This window comes from Dendrobates tinctorius, unplaced genomic scaffold, assembly GCF_039654945.1.
Source record: "Dendrobates tinctorius isolate UK_male_01 unplaced genomic scaffold, ASM3965494v1 ptg000231l, whole genome shotgun sequence".
Classification (NCBI taxonomy): Eukaryota; Metazoa; Chordata; class Amphibia; order Anura; family Dendrobatidae; genus Dendrobates; species Dendrobates tinctorius.
Genome location: NW_027361898.1, coordinates 21,013,084 through 21,031,036, shown reverse-complemented (window position 1 = coordinate 21,031,036; position 17,953 = coordinate 21,013,084). Strand labels below are relative to the sequence as shown.

At 41.5% G+C, this 17,953-nt stretch overlaps 1 protein-coding gene across 4 annotated transcripts in view; it reads left to right on the top strand.

Moving 5' to 3' along the window:
- The window catches only part of NLGN3 (neuroligin 3), a 160,773-nt gene that overhangs the window by 103,175 nt on the left and 39,645 nt on the right, over positions 1 to 17,953 (top strand). For 2 of the 4 annotated variants that reach the window (XM_073556157.1, XM_073556158.1), the window contains exons 2-3: positions 7,115 to 7,724; positions 15,447 to 15,506. In XM_073556157.1, the coding sequence (XP_073412258.1) occupies positions 7,286 to 7,724; positions 15,447 to 15,506 (499 nt within the window). In that variant the 5' untranslated portion in view covers positions 7,115 to 7,285. The remainder of the gene's footprint in view (positions 1 to 7,114; positions 7,725 to 15,446; positions 15,507 to 17,953) is intronic. The other 2 variants (XM_073556159.1, XM_073556160.1) reach the window with 1 other exon arrangement.

The following is a 17,953-nucleotide window of genomic DNA, read 5'->3' as shown; positions in this document are numbered from 1 at the left end:
GTGGAGAGATCTAAAAATGGCACTTTGGAGAAGGCACCCTTCAAATATCAGGGACCTGGTGTAGTTTGCCAAAGAAGAATGGTCTAAAATTCCAGCAGAGCAATGTAAGAAACTCATTGATGGTTACCGGAAGCGGTTGGTGGCAGTTATTTTGGCTAAAGGTTGTGCAACCAAGTATTAGGCTGAGGGTGCCAATACTTTTGTCCGGCCCATTTTTGGAGTTTTGTGTGAAATGATCAATGTTTTGCTTTTTGCTTCATTCTCTTTTGTGTTTTTTCATTTAAGACAAATTAAATGAAGATAATAATACCAAAGAATTTGTGTTTGCAATCATTTTCAGGAAGAAACTGAATATTATCTGACAGAATTTCAGGGGTGTCAATACTTTTGGCCATGACTGTACATGCTCAGTAGTGACCAGTGCTGTGGGGTCGTAGATGAGATGAATCTGTGCTGCCCTTTATGTACATGCTCAGTCGTGACCAGTGCTGTGGGATCGTAGATGAGATGAATCTGTGCTGCCCTTTATGTACATGCTCAGTCATGACCAGTGCTGTGGGGTTGTAGATGAGATGAATATGTGCTGCACTTTATGTACATGCTCAGTAGTGACCAGTGCTGTGGGGTTATAGATGAGATGAATCTGTGCTGCACTTTATGTACATGCTCAGTAGTGACCAGTGCTGTGGGGTCGTAGATGAGATGAATCTGTGCTGCACTTTATGTACATGCTCAGTAGTGACCAGTGCTGTGGAGTCGTAGATGAGATGAATCTGTGCTGCACTTTATGTACATGTCAGTAGTGACCAGTGCTGTGGGGTCGTAGATGAGATGAATCTGTGCTGCACTTTATGTACATGCTCAGTAGTGACCAGTGCTGTGGAGATGTAGATGAGATGAATCTGTGCTGCCCTTTATGTACATGCTCAGTAGTGACCAGTGCTGTGGGGTCGTAGATGGGATGAATTTGTGCTGCACTTTATGTACATGCTCAGTAGTGACCAGTGCTGTGGAGTCATAGATGTGATGAATCTGTGCTGCACTTTATGTACATGCTCAGTAGTGACCAGTGCTGTGGGGTCGTAGATGAGATGAATCTGTGCTGCCCTTTATGTACATGCTCAGTCGTGACCCGTGCTGTGGGATCGTAGATGAGATGAATCTGTGCTGCCCTTTATGTACATGCTCAGTCGTGACCAGTGCTGTGGGGTTGTAGATGAGATGAATCTGTGCTGCACTTTATGTACATGCTCAGTAGTGACCAGTGCTGTGGGGTTGTAGATGAGATAAATCTGTGCTGCCCTTTATGTACATGCTCAGTAGTGACCAGTGCTGTGGGGTTGTAGATGAGATGAATCTGTGCTGCCCTTTATGTACATGCTCAGTAGTGACCAGTGCTGTGGGGTCGTAGATGAGATGCATCTGTGCTGGACTTTATGTACATGCTCTGTAGTGACCAGTGCTGTGGGGTCATAGATGAGATGAATCTGTGCTGCACTTTATGTACATGCTCAGTAGTGACCAGTGCTGTGGGGTCATAGATGAGATGAATCTGTGCTGCACTTTATGTACATGCTCAGTAGTGACCAGTGCTGTGGGGTGGTAGATGAGATGAATCTGTGCTGCACTTTATGTACATGCTCAGTAGTGACCAGTGCTGTGGGGTCATAGATGAGATGAATCTGTGCTGCACTTTATGTACATGCTCAGTAGTGACCAGTGCTGTGGGGTCATAGATGAGATGAATCTGTGCTGCACTTTATGGACATGCTCAGTAGTGACCAGTGCTGTGGGGTTGTAGATGAGATGAATCTGTGCTGCCCTTTATGTACATGCTCAGTAGTGACCAGTGCTGTGGGGTCATAGATGAGATGAATCTGTGCTGCACTTTATGTACCTGCTCAGTAGTGACCAGTGCTGTGGGGTCGTAGATGAGATGAATCTGTGCTGCACTTTATGTACATGCTCAGTAGTGACCAGTGCTGTGGGGTCGTAGATGAGATGAATCTGTGCTGCACTTTATGTACATGCTCAGTAGTGACCAGTGCTGTGAAGATGTAGATGAGATGAATCTGTGCTGCCCTTTATGTACATGCTCAGTAGTGACCAGTGCTGTGGGGTCGTAGATAGGATGAATTTGTGCTGCACTTTATGTACATGCTCAGTAGTGACCAGTGCTGTGTAGTCATAGATGTGATGAATCTGTGCTGCACTTTATGTACATGCTCAGTAGTGACCAGTGCTGTGGGGTCGTAGATGAGATGAATCTGTGCTGCCCTTTATGTACATGCTCAGTCGTGACCAGTGCTGTGGGATCGTAGATGAGATGAATTTGTGCTGCCCTTTATTTACATGCTCAGTAGTGACCAGTGCTGTGGGTTGGTAGATGAGATGAATCTGTGCTGCACTTTATGTACATGCTCAGTAGTGACCAGTGCTGTGGGGTCGTAGATGGGATGAATTTGTGCTGCACTTTATGTACATGCTCAGTAGTGACCAGTGCTGTGGGGTCGTAGATGAGATGAATCTGTGCTGCCCTTTATGTACATGCTCAGTCGTGACTAGTGCTGTGGGATCGTAGATGAGATGAATCTGTGCTGCACTTTATGTACATGCTCAGTAGTGACCAGTGCTGTGGGGTTGTAGATGAGATGAATCTGTGCTGCACTTTATGTACATGCTCAGTCGTGACCAGTGCTGTGGAGTCGTAGATGAGATGAATCTGTGCTGCACTTTATGTACATGCTCAGTAGTGACCAGTGCTGTGGGGTCGTAGATGAGATGAATCTGTGCTGCACTTTATGTACATGCTCAGTAGTGACCAGTGCTGTGGGGTCGTAGATGAGATGAATCTGTGTTGCACTTTATGGACGTGCTCAGTAGTGACCAGTGCTGTGGAGATGTAGATGAGATGAATCTGTGCTGCCCTTTATGTACATGCTCAGTAGTAACCAGTGCTGTGGGGTCGTAGATGGGATGTATTTGTGCTGCACTTTATGTACATGCTCAGTAGTGACCAGTGCTGTGGAGTCATAGATGTGATGAATCTGTGCTGCACTTTATGTACATGCTCAGTAGTGACCAGTGCTGTGGGGTCGTAGATGAGATGAATCTGTGCTGCACTTTATGTACATGCTCAGTAGTGACCAGTGCTGTGGGGTTGTAGATGAGATGAATCTGTGCTGCACTTTATGTACATGCTCAGTAGTGACCAGTGCTGTGGGGTCATAGATGAGATGAATCTGTGCTGCACTTTATGTACATGCTCAGTAGTGACCAGTGCTGTGGGGTTGTAGATGAGAAGAATCTGTGATGCCCTTTATGTACATGCTCAGTAGTGACCAGTGCTGTGGGGTTGTAGATGAGATGAATCTGTGCTGCACTTTATGTACATGCTCAGTAGTGACCAGTGCTGTGGGGTCATATATGAGATGAGTCTGTGCTGCCCTTTATGTACATGCTCAGTAGTGACCAGTGCTGTGGGGTCGTAGATGAGATGAATCTGTGCTGCCTTTATGTACATGCTCAGGAGTGACCAGTGCTGTGGGGTTGTAGATGAGGTGAATCTGTGCTACACTTTATGTACATGCTCAGTAGTGACCAGTGCTGTGGAGTTGGGAGTCATGACATCTGAATCAGATATTTGGCTTACCGACTCCACAGTCCTGGAGTTAGGGTACCGTTACACCTAGCGATGCACCAGCGATCCCGACCAGTGATATGACGCGGTCAGGATCGCTGGTACATCGCTAAGTGGTCGCTAGTGAGCTGCCACACAGGCAGATCTCACCAGCGACATCGCAGGGGACGGGGGTCGTTACTTACCTGTCAGACGCGGCGATCCTGACGTCCTACCTCCCGGCTCCACGCGTCGCTCGTCAGTGCCACAGGAAGTCCAGCAGGAAGTGACCGATGAGGAATGGCCCAGGACGTTCTCGCGCGATCAGCGATAACCAGCGGGGGAGCCGGTCGGAGGTAAGTATCACATGTAGCGATATCGCTAGCAATATTGCTGCAACGTCACAAAATCGGTGACTTTACCTCGATTTTGCTAGCGATATCGCAGTGTGTAACAGGGGCTTTAGATGCATGATATTTATGCCAAAAAGGTGCAAACGACAACACATTAAGCCAATTAGGATAGTAAATAACTTCTACTGCAGCTCGAGATCTGTGCAAGATTGATATTACGAACGCCCATAAAGCGTTTATGTAGGTTTCTTACAACGGAGCATTGTAAATTGTTGAAAAGCGGAGTTTCTTCAATGGCAAAAGCAGGAATCCGCTGGGAAACAGCAGATTATATAGATCGTGACCTGGACAAGATTATCATGATGTCAGTAAACACCTTGAATGTTGTGTAATTTACATTTATTAAAGAGAAGGTGCAGAGGGTAGAGACAAGACTGTCTTAGAAGAGGCAGAGAACAGTGACGATACACAATAGCGGAAGCAGCGGCATGTATTATTGTACAGATACAGCCCATGCCCTTTAGTTATTCATGTAGACAGGGCAGCAGGACGTGCATACGGTGAGTAATAAATGGCATTTTTAGTAATTGTATTGTAAATAAAGCATTTTCAATAGTGGTTGTTATTACAATCAAACGACCAACATGTTTTTAGAAGTAGTAATAGTAAATAATACAAATGAGCAAAGTTCGGCAAATTTTACAGATAGATGGTATAAGCAGGGAAAGTCCAAAGGTTTTCCAATATTAGTCAAGATTTTCAACTCTAGTCAGTGGTTTATGTGATGCAAGACCAGTTTCACATACAATGACCATTTAATAAAAGATACAAGAGCAAAGAATACTTAAAATGGCCACCATACTTTTCCCACTTGGGATACATTGTTTTAGTAAATATTTGTATCCCACATGAGAATCTCGGATTATATTTTCCTGTAATTTATAGATCCCAAAATACCCTACCCAAATATGTAAATCTAATTTTTTTCATTATTATTATTTTTATTATTATTCTTTTCCTGATGCCCAAAGTTCTCATTAACTATAGCGCCAAGTCACAATATCCACTAACATTTAACCATTTAAAAGGGTTTGAAAACCTTTGTTTTTTTTTTTGTATAAAATTTTACATCATTTATGTTTTATGCAATGTTGCAGTATTCAGGAGATTGCGGCACATTTATGGTGTACTAGAGGTTTGTCTTTATAATGCTATAGAATATGCTTCCAAGAGTTTTCTACAGTGTGAAAAAATTACCGGATTTTGTTTTACCAGATTTTTTTTTGAGAAAAGCCAATTAGTTTGAGGCTGCGGTCACACGAGCGATGATTCTCTCATGCAAGAGTATTGGGCCGATTATGCTAATGGCAGTCAGATCAAACTCTGTCAGACTTTGAGCCGAATGTCATCTTAGTGTGCTCCGATTCTCTCACACGGGCGAATCATATAACAGGTGTGGAGAAGACGGAGAAATGAAATTCTCCGTGTTCTCCATTGTTTGAGTCTGTGGATATCGGACTGCACTTGGATGACATCCGAGTGCAGTCCAGTGTTTCACGCGCATCCATAGACTTGAATGGGTGCACGTAATCCAAATACTGGAGCCATTCACAGCATGTTGTAATTTTTTTCACAGACCGTTTCAGTTTGTTGAAAAATCGCAGATCTGCACTGCCCCATAGTATAACAATTCGAGAGCTGTCCGATAAAATATCGGTTAACACTCGGCTGTGTTATACAATCATGTGAGCAATGTTAGCTGATACACAAAGACAAACAAAACAGCTATACATATAACATCAAGTCTCATAGCTGTATATAGGATAGTTGTCTAAGACTGTCAAAAGAAGAAACTCCACAGTATATGTTTGAAACAAAAAATTGGAGTGCTGACTTCAATAAATCATAAATATCAACAAATTTTATTAATAAAAATTGACACGTATAACACACAATGCATAACACAAGGCAAGATTCCACATAGACACTCCTGGGGATAGTTATCATGGGAATGCTACGCAGCAATTGGAACTATGCCAAAAATTGCAGTTCCACCTATCTGGGACACAAGATTAGAGCAGTGGCTAAGAAAAGTGCATATAGGGAACATAAAGTGCATAGTGCAAATATTCTAGTCCAAGCCATTTAAGCAAGCTTACCCATATTAGTAATCGCAAGTGCAGAAAAAAATCCCCAAGGAGAAACCCTGGACGCGCGTTTCGCGGGATGCTTTATCAACAGGGATCATGTGAGCAAGCCCTAATATTGTTTTGTGTTACATTTAGAGCTGGTGATATTAATAACATAGTTTAGATATCTGTATATAAAGGCTCATGCTAACTACCATATTGGTCCGTGTGTGATCCATCCAGATATCGCTGCATGCCTAAGTTTCATCTGATATTCAGAGTCCATGGAAAACATCAGACTGTACCTGGATGGCATCAGAGTACGGTGTGATTTTCATAGACTGACACAATGGAGAAGATGGAGAATTTTTTTTTCCATCTTCTCATCTGAGAAAATCAGAGCACACCATGATCACACTCTGATCAGAGTCTGATAAGCATAATTGGCCTGATTTTCTCGGATGAGAGAGTATACTCTGGTGTGACCCTAGCCTAAATGTCAGGATAAATAGAAAAGTTGCCATGCTGATAGGGAATTTAGATTGCGAGCCCCAATGGGGACAGTGATGATAATGTCTGTACAGCGCTATGGAATTATTGGTGCTGTATAATTAAAATAAATAATACATTTGGCTTCATAATTTATTAAATGGACACTACTTAACTGTATGATTAAATAACCCGACTAATACCAAATTATCAAAACGCGTAAAGGGTGACCAAGGATTACTTCCAAATCCCTGAGCCAATTTGTGCGATTGTTGGATCCTAGAGTTTGTGAAGCGATGGTTAGACCTGGTCAGGATTTGTCCATATGTCAGAATATATATTTGGATGATGGGTTTGAAGAGCGAAAAGTGCTTTTGGAGACATTGGAGAAAGCATAAAATAGACATCTTGTAATCCCGGGAGTTTGTGAACCATCATGTTTGTCGACAGCATTAGTAGTGTGAGTTTGGTAGCGTTTGAGGTTATTATTTTTGTGTTACTCACAATATCTCTTTTGTCTGCAGGTCTCGTGGATGCTGGCTCTGCCGTCTGTCTCGCTGCTTGTCTGTCGTGGCCTTAGACTCTGGGATACAGGATGTGACTGACGTGTCCTGTTTGGGGGACCTTGAATTTCTCTAACCCCCTTACCCCGGTGGTGCTTACATTCTGGATGCTAGGACTGTACTGTTCATACCATGCATGCGGTTGGGCTTGGTGTGGCCCGTGGGAAGCTGAGTCTGGCCCTGTGGGTTCTGAGTGTGACTGCTCGTGTACTCACCTCTCATGCACAGGTATATTCGCAGACTGTGAACACCCACTACGGCAAGCTGCGAGGCATGCGAGTGGCTCTGCCCACCGATATATTAGGCCCTGTGGATCAGTACTTGGGGGTGCCTTACGCTGCCCCACCTGTGGGAGAGAAACGTTTCCTTCCCCCAGAGCCTCCCCCTTCTTGGTCTGGAATACGAAACGCCACACACTTCTCACCCGTGTGCCCACAGAACATACAGAATGCAGTGCCAGACATCATGATGCCAATCTGGTTCACCTCAAACCTGGACACTGTGACCGGATACCTCCAAGAACAAAGCGAGGATTGCTTGTATCTGAACATATATGTTCCTACAGAGGATGGTGAGTAATGAGGGGGGCGGTAAGATCCCCTCGCCAAACCTGGGATCCGAGCTGGTCTGCGTGTAGTCCCTCCAGTGTCCTGTGCACAGCATGGAGGGGGGAGCGTGCCTGCTGCATGCCGTGTGTCAGCAACCAGTGCTGTCTGCTAATCATGCCCTCAGCACGGTCTCTTCTCCCATCATCCAGTCAGTATTTATTTTAAATCCTCCTCAGATCGGATTACTTCTTCTATTCTTTAACCTGTGCCCTTTTTATCGGGAGAGGGTATTTTCCCGTCTGCTTCCTACATGTCTTTTTATTTTGTAACGTGACCATACGAGTTCATCGCTCAACATGTCCAATTACAACACTGTAACCGTTCCTTTATCACAATTTTTGTAACCTTCTTTCACATGTAAAATTTCATCTTATCGCTACACTTCCATTCTCTAGTGCAACTATTTGTTATGCAGCCGATAGGCTCTATTCACACTAGCAGTCCTCTCCTCGTATTGGGAGGAGTCACAATAGCATTGCCTGATCCACTGGTCTAAGCAGTAAAGTGGAGAAACGTCAATCTATCCTTGTTTTTTGCCATTATATTTCATGGCTCCTTGTTTAGATCTGTCAAGAAGTATTCACAAGAAATGTTGGAAGCCATGCGATTAGTGTGAACAGAGCCTTAAACCTGTCATCCAGCTTTTTTTTGTGTTTGCTCCTGGTTCTCATATTCCAGCTCCTCGGCATTTCCATATTTGACAGTCTCCCTTACTGTAACCAATGTGGCCCAAAGGTATTTCATCAGCCTCCGCTATTAGTCATTCTGTTGAGTTCTTGCTTTTCAGTGACTCTTCATTTACACTGTAGATTAACCGCTCATCATCACGGTTGTTCCTTTCAGTCATCAGCATGTCATCCTCCCTACGAGCTCCTGGAGAAAATTGCTACCAGTCTATGTTTAGCATCCACATGAATTCACATTTATAATGATATACTTTATTTTTATTTATTTTTTTTTAAAGGGCTGATTTTACCCCATAATATTAGGGTCAGAAAACATCAACCAGGTATACATGTGTGATAGCTGATTTCAGTCAGGATTAACTTCCATGAACGAGTCAGCTTCTTGCAAGAAGATTAAAAGGAAAAATGTTGTAGGACTGCATCCTAATAGATTTCCTTATAAAACTGTGAAACAGCGTGGTGGCCATCACTTATTTTACAATTCGTGTGATGGATTTCTGCAGCGTTAACTCTTTTTACAACACTCGCTTTAATTTGACATTTTTGTTGTTTGTTTTTTCTTTGCATTTCATTTTCAGATGGTTTTTACATTCTATCATACTATTCATGGTTTTCCAACACGTAGTGCCTTTGCTTAGTTTCCTAGTGAGAGAAATTGTTTAAAGCATCAGTTTTGTTACTTAATTAGGGTGCGTGCACACCAAGTCTTTTTCAGTTGATACCGCCTGAGAAAGCATTGCGAAACCGCTGCAAAAAAATGAACATTATGCACAGCAAAGTAATATCCACATTGTTGTGCACATGCTCAGTATTTTGCTACGTATTTTAACCACTACAAGGCTGGGAAACCTGGAAGTGATTAAAAAAAGTAGAATGTTAATTGTTCGGGCGGCTTCCGCTAGGAAACCACTTGCTAGTTATAGTTTAAATTATAGATAAAAAATGCTGGTTGAGGAGCCAGCACAAAATACAGTTAACCCGAAATCAGGTAAAAAAAGTAGCTGGCTTTTTCCTGAAGCAACTTTACCTAAAAAAAAACTTGGTAGGTGCACATAGCCTTAAAGGTGGTTCCTATGACTTTCAAAACCAGGGAGGTCAAGTCATAAAAAAAATAAGTGTTACTTGACTTTCTAATTCCCTATTTTTCCAGTGCAGCTGCTTTAAGGGGAATTGGTCAGCAGATTTTTGCAGTGTAATCCGAGAACAGCATGATGTAGGGGCTGAGACCATGATTTCAGTGATGTCACTTACTGGGCTGCCTACTTTAGTTTTGATAATCTCCTGCTGATAAATAGTGATTTTATCACTAGAGGACTAGTAAACCTGCTGCCATGTAGTCCTCCATATTCATGAGCTCTCTATAAAACCAGTGCTGATTGGCATGTACACTGCACATGGGCAGAAAACTGCCAATCAGTGATGTGGGCGGGGTTATCCAGAGCTCCGCATTCAGAGAACTGCTAGAACTGCAGCAGATGTTGTAGCAAAATCTCGGTGACAGATTCCCTCTAATGGCTTTTGCTGGAACCAGAAGGGACATCCTATTTATCATTCCCCAGACTGCTGCAGCCAATCAGTGGCCTTTACAGTCAGCTGACATATGGATGTGATGACTTTACTTGGGAGACCAATGGAGCAGTGGAACTGAGAGCTGCTGGAATAGTTAAGTGACACTTATTTTTTTAATGATCCCTTTGTTATAACAAGTATTGGAGAACCATGAAAATGGCACACACAGTATAATATCCATTTCAAACTTAAATGCGTATTGGACAAATATGTAAATCCATTTTTCAGCTTTTACAGCCAATATTTTGTAATTACTTGGAAATTGTAGTGTTTGGCTTGATATGGATATTAAACGTAAAAGTGACCACTGAAGCCTCTATTGGGTTCTGCAAGCAATCGTAAGAAGGCTAGTGTGCGGCAAGGTATTGGCCCATGAATCATCTGATTTGGCTTAGATGTGATACCAATATCGGGTGTTTAGTCTGTCTCTGGAAGTTTGGACTTTCAGCAGGATTTGGCTTATAGAAGTCTATAAGCCAAGTTATCGTAATTACTTAACCCAGAGGGTTCGGCTGAACAATTACAAAAAGTTCGGGTACCAGAACAGAACCTAAATCCAGTGTTTGCTGCACTGTCATGTGCATGACAGCGTGGCAAACACTGCTTCTGATCAATGGTGAAATCATCCCCGCCGCTCAGAGAGTCGTGGTTCCCATACTGCCAAAAGACAGCGGGAGCGCTCAGCTGTGATTGGAGGAATAAATTTTACCTCCGGTCACTTGTGTCAGCTGATGGGACTACTGATCCCATCATCCGCACCTGCTGCCGCTAATTACAGTGAGAGCAAGAGCGGCGGGTGGGAGTATTCATCACCCGCTCCTGCGCTGTAAATAAATAATTAAAAAAAAAAAAAAAAAAAAAAAACAGCTTGGGTTCCCCTGTATTTTTGCTAACCAGCCAGAAAAAACTCACAGCTGGGGGCTGCAACCTTCAGCTGTCAGCTTCAGCAAGGCTAGATATCAAGAATAGAGGGGTCCCCACGCTGTTTTTTTAATTATTTAAATAAATAATAAAAAAAAAACGGTGTGGGGTTACCCCCATTTCTGACAACCAGCCTTGCTAAAGCAGACAGCTGGGGGCTGGTATATTTAGCCTGGTAAGGGAACATGGATATTGCTCCCCCATCCTAAAAATAGCAGCCCACAGCTTTATTCTTGCTATGTCTTAATTTACCATACAACTATAGGATTAGTAATGGATATGAGTCTTAAAGACACCTCTCCATTACTAAACCGTGGGCTTGATGTCCCTTGACAATACAAAGGTGACATCAACCCCACAAATATGAACCCCAATAGCCACCGCTACAGGGCAAGTGGGAAGAGCTGGACAAAGTGCCAGAATCGGCGCATCTAACAGATGTGCCTTTTCTGGGCAGCTGCGGGCTGCTATTTTTAGGCTGGGGGGGCAATATCTTTGGCCCCTTACCAGCCTGAGAATACCAGCCCCCAGCTGTCTACTTTAGCAAGGCTGATTGTTGAAAATGGGGGGGACCCCACGCCGTTTTTTAATACTTATTTAAATAATTTTAAAAACAGTGTGGGGACCCCTCTATTCTTGATAACTAGCCTTGCTGAAGCTGACAGCTGAGTGTTGCAGCCCCCAGCTGTGAGTTTTGTCTGGCTGGTTGCCAAAAATACAGGGGAACCAACGCCATTTAATTTAAATTATTCATTTATAGCGCAGGCGCAGCTAATGAATACTCCCATCCACAGCTCCTGCTCTCGCTGTCATTAGCGGTAGCAGGTGTCGGATGATGAGATCAGTAGTCCCATCAGCCGACCCCAGTGACCGGAGGTAAAGTTTATACCTCCGATCAAAGCTGAGCACTCCCGCTGTCTTTTGACAGTGTGGGAACTGCTGGGGGATAATTTCACTGCCGATCAGAAGCGGTGTTTACCGCTCTCCCATGCACATGACCCATGACACATGACCCGGTGTTTGGGCAGCTGAACCCGATCAGTAGCACAGACTTCCTGGTGAAGTCCATGTTAGGTGTCCGTGCCCGAATAGTAGGTGTTCGGTACGGATGCCGAACTTTACTGTTTGGGTTTGTCCATCTCTAGTTTATTGCATTATATTATAATAACATAATGTATATATATCATTAAAAATAGTCATTCTGCTTTTAAAAATATCACAATTAAATTTGCCTTAAGATTAATATCATTAAAACTTTAAAAAAAACATAAGATAAGATTCCAATGTGGAAAACTAAACTTCGAAGGCGTCATTGCCTCTTTTATTGCAGGAATTCCAGTGTCTATTCTACTAAACATTCAGTTGACATTGTTACTGCTGAAATATATGTATGTATTTTCTCATCATGAAAATACCAGAATATCATACAGTATCTTTTGTTCTTATAACATTTCCTGTTTTCTTTCTTCAATCTTTGGTCTTGTCCATTTCTCGTCCCATTGACCTTCCATGTATCTTGTTTGAATTGCTTTCATCATGTATATAATGACGTTATCATTACTTTTTTTTACTACCATCATAAATACTTGAGTGCATTTTACATCAGTTTTAAGAGGAAGTATCACTTTTAATGTTCTTTTTTTTAAGCCTGCAGAGTAGATGGTGACCTATTGCTTTCATCCATAATTACTGCATGACCGAGTATACATATAGTCATTTCTTCATACCATCCTTCATTATCCAGTGCAAAAAAAGAAGTGAACAGGCACATCCATTGATAAAAAAAACTTCTATTATTGGATATGCCTGTCCTCCTCTTTTTTGCATTGGATATTTTTGGTCGTTCAGCACCTTAAGGCTGTGTGCCCACGTTGCGTTTTTTAAGCGTTTCCGCAGCGGTAAGGCCGCCGTGGAAACGCTTAAAAAAACTATTTAAAACGCATCCCATGCAATCATATGGGATTCTGCAGTTGCTGTGCCAATGCTACGGATTTTTCCGCTATGGAATCACATTGCGGAAAAATCTGCAGCATGTCCATTAATTTTGCGGAATCACGGTGATTCCGCCGCCATAGGATTGCATTGAAACGCTCACTTTCTGCATGTGGCTATGCCCACCATGCGTAAAGTGAGTGTTTCATGTGTGGATGGTACCCAGAGTCTGGAGGAGAGGAGACTCTCCTCCATGCCCGGGGTACCATAATCCAGTAAAAAATAGAATTAAAATAAAAAATAGGGATATACTCACCCTCCGGCGGCCCCCGGAGTCCTCCTGGCCCTCAGCGGTGTTTCCCAGGCGTGCTTTGCGACAAAATGACCTTTGTGACGTCGCGGACATGGGCACATAGCCTTAGATTGGCACTCCGGAAAATAAAGACAGGTGTTTCCTAAAATATGAGTACCATGAAAATTTTCTCTTCTGTCTATGTGGAATACATCCTTCATTATCAATGAAGTAGTAACTGGGATATAATTAATTTCCTTGACCAAAGAGATGGGATAAAAGAAACATGAGATTTGATACTTTCACTTAAAATTTTGGGATCTGATCTAGTGTTTTAGCTGTGTTCCTATATCATATATCTGCAGTTTACACTTTTATTTGCTTTTCTGCGTGTCGAAATTTCTCTAACCTGCTAATTGATTTAATTTCTATATTGGATGATGTATTATTGCTATGTTAAGTTAATCATTTTATTTTGATAAAGCTCACTTTTTTTATTTTTTGTCTTCTTTCCTCTTTTTTTTTAAATAGTCATTTATTTAATCAGATTTTTATATGGTTGTTTCCAATTTGCATTTTCTCATTTAATGATTTGTCCTTTTCCATTTTAGTCGTGGCGTTTCATTTTGTACCTTCCATTCAGTGTAGTTTTATAAGTACATTACTATTATACCTTTCACTGTCATTTCTTTCCCTCTTGTGTTTAAAGGAGCGCTAATCAAAGCAAAGAAAAATGTACAAAACACGTCATCTCAATAGGTTTCACCTAGACCTTCCCTCATTTGTCCCATAATAAGGTTGTGAAGCAAAAATTTAGCGAAAAGGGGATGGTTAGGTTGCGCAAAAACTCAACTTTCTCCTCTGTTCTTTCTCCAGTGGCGATTGGAGAAAGAACAGAGAAGGAATTACCTGGCTTCATGTCTAAAAAGAAAAGAAAGACACAGATTTTTGTTTTTTGTTTCTCTACCAGATTCCAATTGTTGGCTTCACAAGCCTGTGAAAGTCTTGTTGACTGACGCATGTGATTTATGATTGTGCTGTGTTTTTCAATCATTTCAAGGTTTAGCGCTCCTTTAATTAATTCTTTTCTTAGTATTTTTCCCTTTTAGTATTTCTTTATCCTATTATCATCCCCCATGAATATTACATGATGTCCCACTGTTTCATGCTCAGGTATTGTTATGATTTGCTTTTTTACAATAAGGGTGATCATTTATCTTTGACATTTTAATGATATTTTCATATCATTTTTTATCTTATTAATTAACCTTCATCTTGACCTGTTATGTGACTCTTTCATCGCACCTCCTCTCTCCAGCACTGACTCTTCTTGTTTACTTGCCTACCGCTATTTTGTCTCATATGTTTTCTCACTGTCGGTATACATATCTAGTCATGTATCCATCAATTAATTCTAGAAAGCATCATTTTAGCTGCTTCATATTCTCCTTGTGCTATTTCTTGCCTTTAAGTAAGCTTGCATTTTGACTTTACTTTTCCTTTTGTTGTTTTTACCGATGAACATTTTGGAGTAAACCTTTCTGTTCTGTCTTCTCATAATTCTTATTTCGAGGTCCCCATGCCATTATCTTTGATTTCTTGTTTACTTTCTTTGTGGCTTGTCACCTCGTTTCTTCGAGCTTCTTTGCTTGGCTGCCCTGTTCTCATAATTACCCCCTACCTGGTTATTCTCTTTCCTTAACCTTTTTATTCATTTGGTCTTGACCAGATTCCTGCTTTGTTCTGTTTCCTCCCATTTTCTGATCACTTAGACTCCACTTCACTCTCCTCACCTACGCTGAGTCTTGCCTCACCTTTTCCCCAACCTATATGGTGCCCTTTTCTTAGTTTTTTTTTGCAAAAGATGTTTCAACTGTAACCTACATTCTCCTATTGCTATCAAATACTTTGATTCCTTTAAACCCTTGGTGGGGATAATCTTAGTGTTTGTGGGGTTTCTGGGTCAAAAATGGGGAATGTAAGATGGACATATGTTATGTCCCTCAGATTACCACTTAGCATCTCTCATGTTATGTAAAGAAGAGAGCTGCTCAGTGTTAAATCTACTACCTTGTGGCCCCCATTACCCAGTTTCATAAGTTAATTATCCTTCATGAGATGGGAGGAGGCTGCATGGGGCAGGGACTCACTAGGGTCACCTGATACATAAAACTTCTACTCCTTCCTCTCAGAGGTTTGAGGGGGAGCACAGCCATTTGGGCTTGCATGACCCCCCCCAAGGGTGGAACCTCCTGTTATTTTGGAGTCTTTTATTCATTTTACAGTAAAACGGATTTCCAAGGAGTGTGTCCGAAAACCCAACAAGAAAATATGTAGGAAAGGAGGTATGTAATCCCAAGGTGTGTGGCAAGGACAAACGCCAATCCAAAAAATTAGTGGGAAACCAGACCTGAAATTCCATATAAAAACAGAAGAGGTAAAATATGAACCCATAATTCTAGAAAGCAGTTCAGGTTGTTCTTTTGATAATCATGGAAGGAATTGAGGCAGGACTTACACAATTGAATGACCTAAAGACAAAAACTGATGCAACTGTTTTGAAAGCAAAAATGTCTGCACAAATGAAGTAGCACTAAAATATTATCATCATAGCGATAACACAACAGTATGGACATTGAGGAAACACACAAAAGGCAACTGTAAAAGTAAGAAAATTATTTATAGTCTCACTGAGCAAAAACTGAAGTCTTACATATGCCAAGCCACACAGATTCACGCAAAAAGATAAAAAAGAAGATTTGGTGGAAAATGGTGTCAACCTTTGTGTGGCTTCATTAACTTTCCCATGTAATGGATTACATAACAAGTGGTTTCCAGTAGTCACACAGACTGGATGTAGGATTCACTTACTCTGTCCTTGAATGGGTATTGCCATCTCCAAGAGCCTATCCTAATATGTAGTTGGTGTACTAATAATATTAGCAAATACCTCTAATTAGAAATGTAGTATAGTTCTTCTGTTTACCCCATGTGCAGGGCATCCATGGTTACAACCACTGATATAGTGGCAGTTAGCGGTCGTAACCTTGGATACCTAAGCTACCGCAATGCCCTGAACATGGGATAAGCAACAGAGTGATTCAGAAGAACTATATTACATTTATGATTGGAGCTATTTGCCAATGTTATTATTATACCTACATGTATTAATATTACATATTGGAATAGGATTGTGGAAATGGGAATACCCCTTTTTTCAGTCAGATAATTTTTTATTGTGAAAAATATCAAGATATATTCACATTTTGATTTTGTTTTTAGAAACAATCATAACTAAATGGAAAAAACACACAAATTAAAAAACGTATACATCATTACAAACCAAATACAAAACTGTTCACATTAACGTTCCGGGAATACCTCTTTTAACTCTTACAACTTCCAAAGCAAAAATGGATTTAGTGATAGTTTAGTTACTTTCCCTTGCATTAGTAGGGGGGAGGCGCATATTTCTAGTTCTGCAGGCTATTATCATTCCAGTTGTGAAATGATAACGCTTGTTTTCTACGTCTTTGTCCACTTCATGTCAGTTTGCTTGTCCTAAAAATCCATAACTACACACATTGAAATGTGATTTTATTCAAGCATTTACCTTTATACTTGGCTGATCACAGATAATATCTGATTGACTTTTATTGTCTTCTGCACATTCGAATGCTTGCACTTAGGCCTCTTTCACACTTCCGTTTTTTACAATCAGTCACAATCTGCCAATTTTTGAAAAAAACGGATCCGCAATTTTCTTTTGAGGATCCGTTTTTTCCCAATTGACTTCCATTATTGGCGGATTGTGACGGATTGCCATCCGTTGCATCCGTTTTTTTTTGCAGATCCGCCAAAAGTTCCTGTCCGTCACCATCCTCAAAGATTTCAAAACGGAGCTTGCAACGTTTTTTTCTGTGGCGGATCCTCCAGACACTCATTTAACCCGAAATTCTTTCTGGGTTCCGGACAAAAAAAAAACTCTCTCTCTCTCTCCCTCTCTCTCTCTCCTTTTCCAGGCTGCGATTCCTTTAAAATTCTTCATTTGTCGGATCCATCAAAAAAAACGGACGGGTGCCATCCGTTGTCATCAGTACTAAAACGCATCCGTCCTTTTGGCGGATCTTGACTGATGCAAAAAACTGAAGTGTGAAAGAGGCCTTACACTTGTAATTCCCCTGTCCTTTGAATTAGCAGCAGACATAGATTTGTGATGAAGTGGTTTGAGATATACATTTTTAGACTTGTCTTGTTTTTTTTTTGTTTGGTCCAGATAAACCTTTGTGTGTCTTATTTGTTGAGTCCGAGTGATTAACAAGGACCGTCTCACTGTGTTGTTTAGTGTGTTTTTATGTCTGCATTTTAATTACTGACCTTTTAAAATCAAACCTACTGTAAATACAGAAAGCACTGATTATCTTTGCCAATAGAAATATTAATTGGTAGCCAAAGATTTTACATGAATATAAACCGTGTTAGTAATAACTCCTCAATATAAGGGCCCCCTGCTGTATAAAAGGGACTGTTGTTTGTTATACACGTCTATGTGTTCTTTTGCAGGGAAGAAAATGGTAAATGTGATCATGTCAGAGTTGATCTGATTGCTCTGTTATTATTACTGTTAGGCCAGGTTCACACATGCGAGGAATACGGATGAGTCTCACATGTTAATACCCGGCACTGCCGCCGGCACTCGGATCGGCGCGTGTGGCCGCATAGCAATACATGGAGCTGCATGCGCCGCTCCTGAATGCCGGCGGCAGTGCTGGGTATTAACATGCGAGACTCG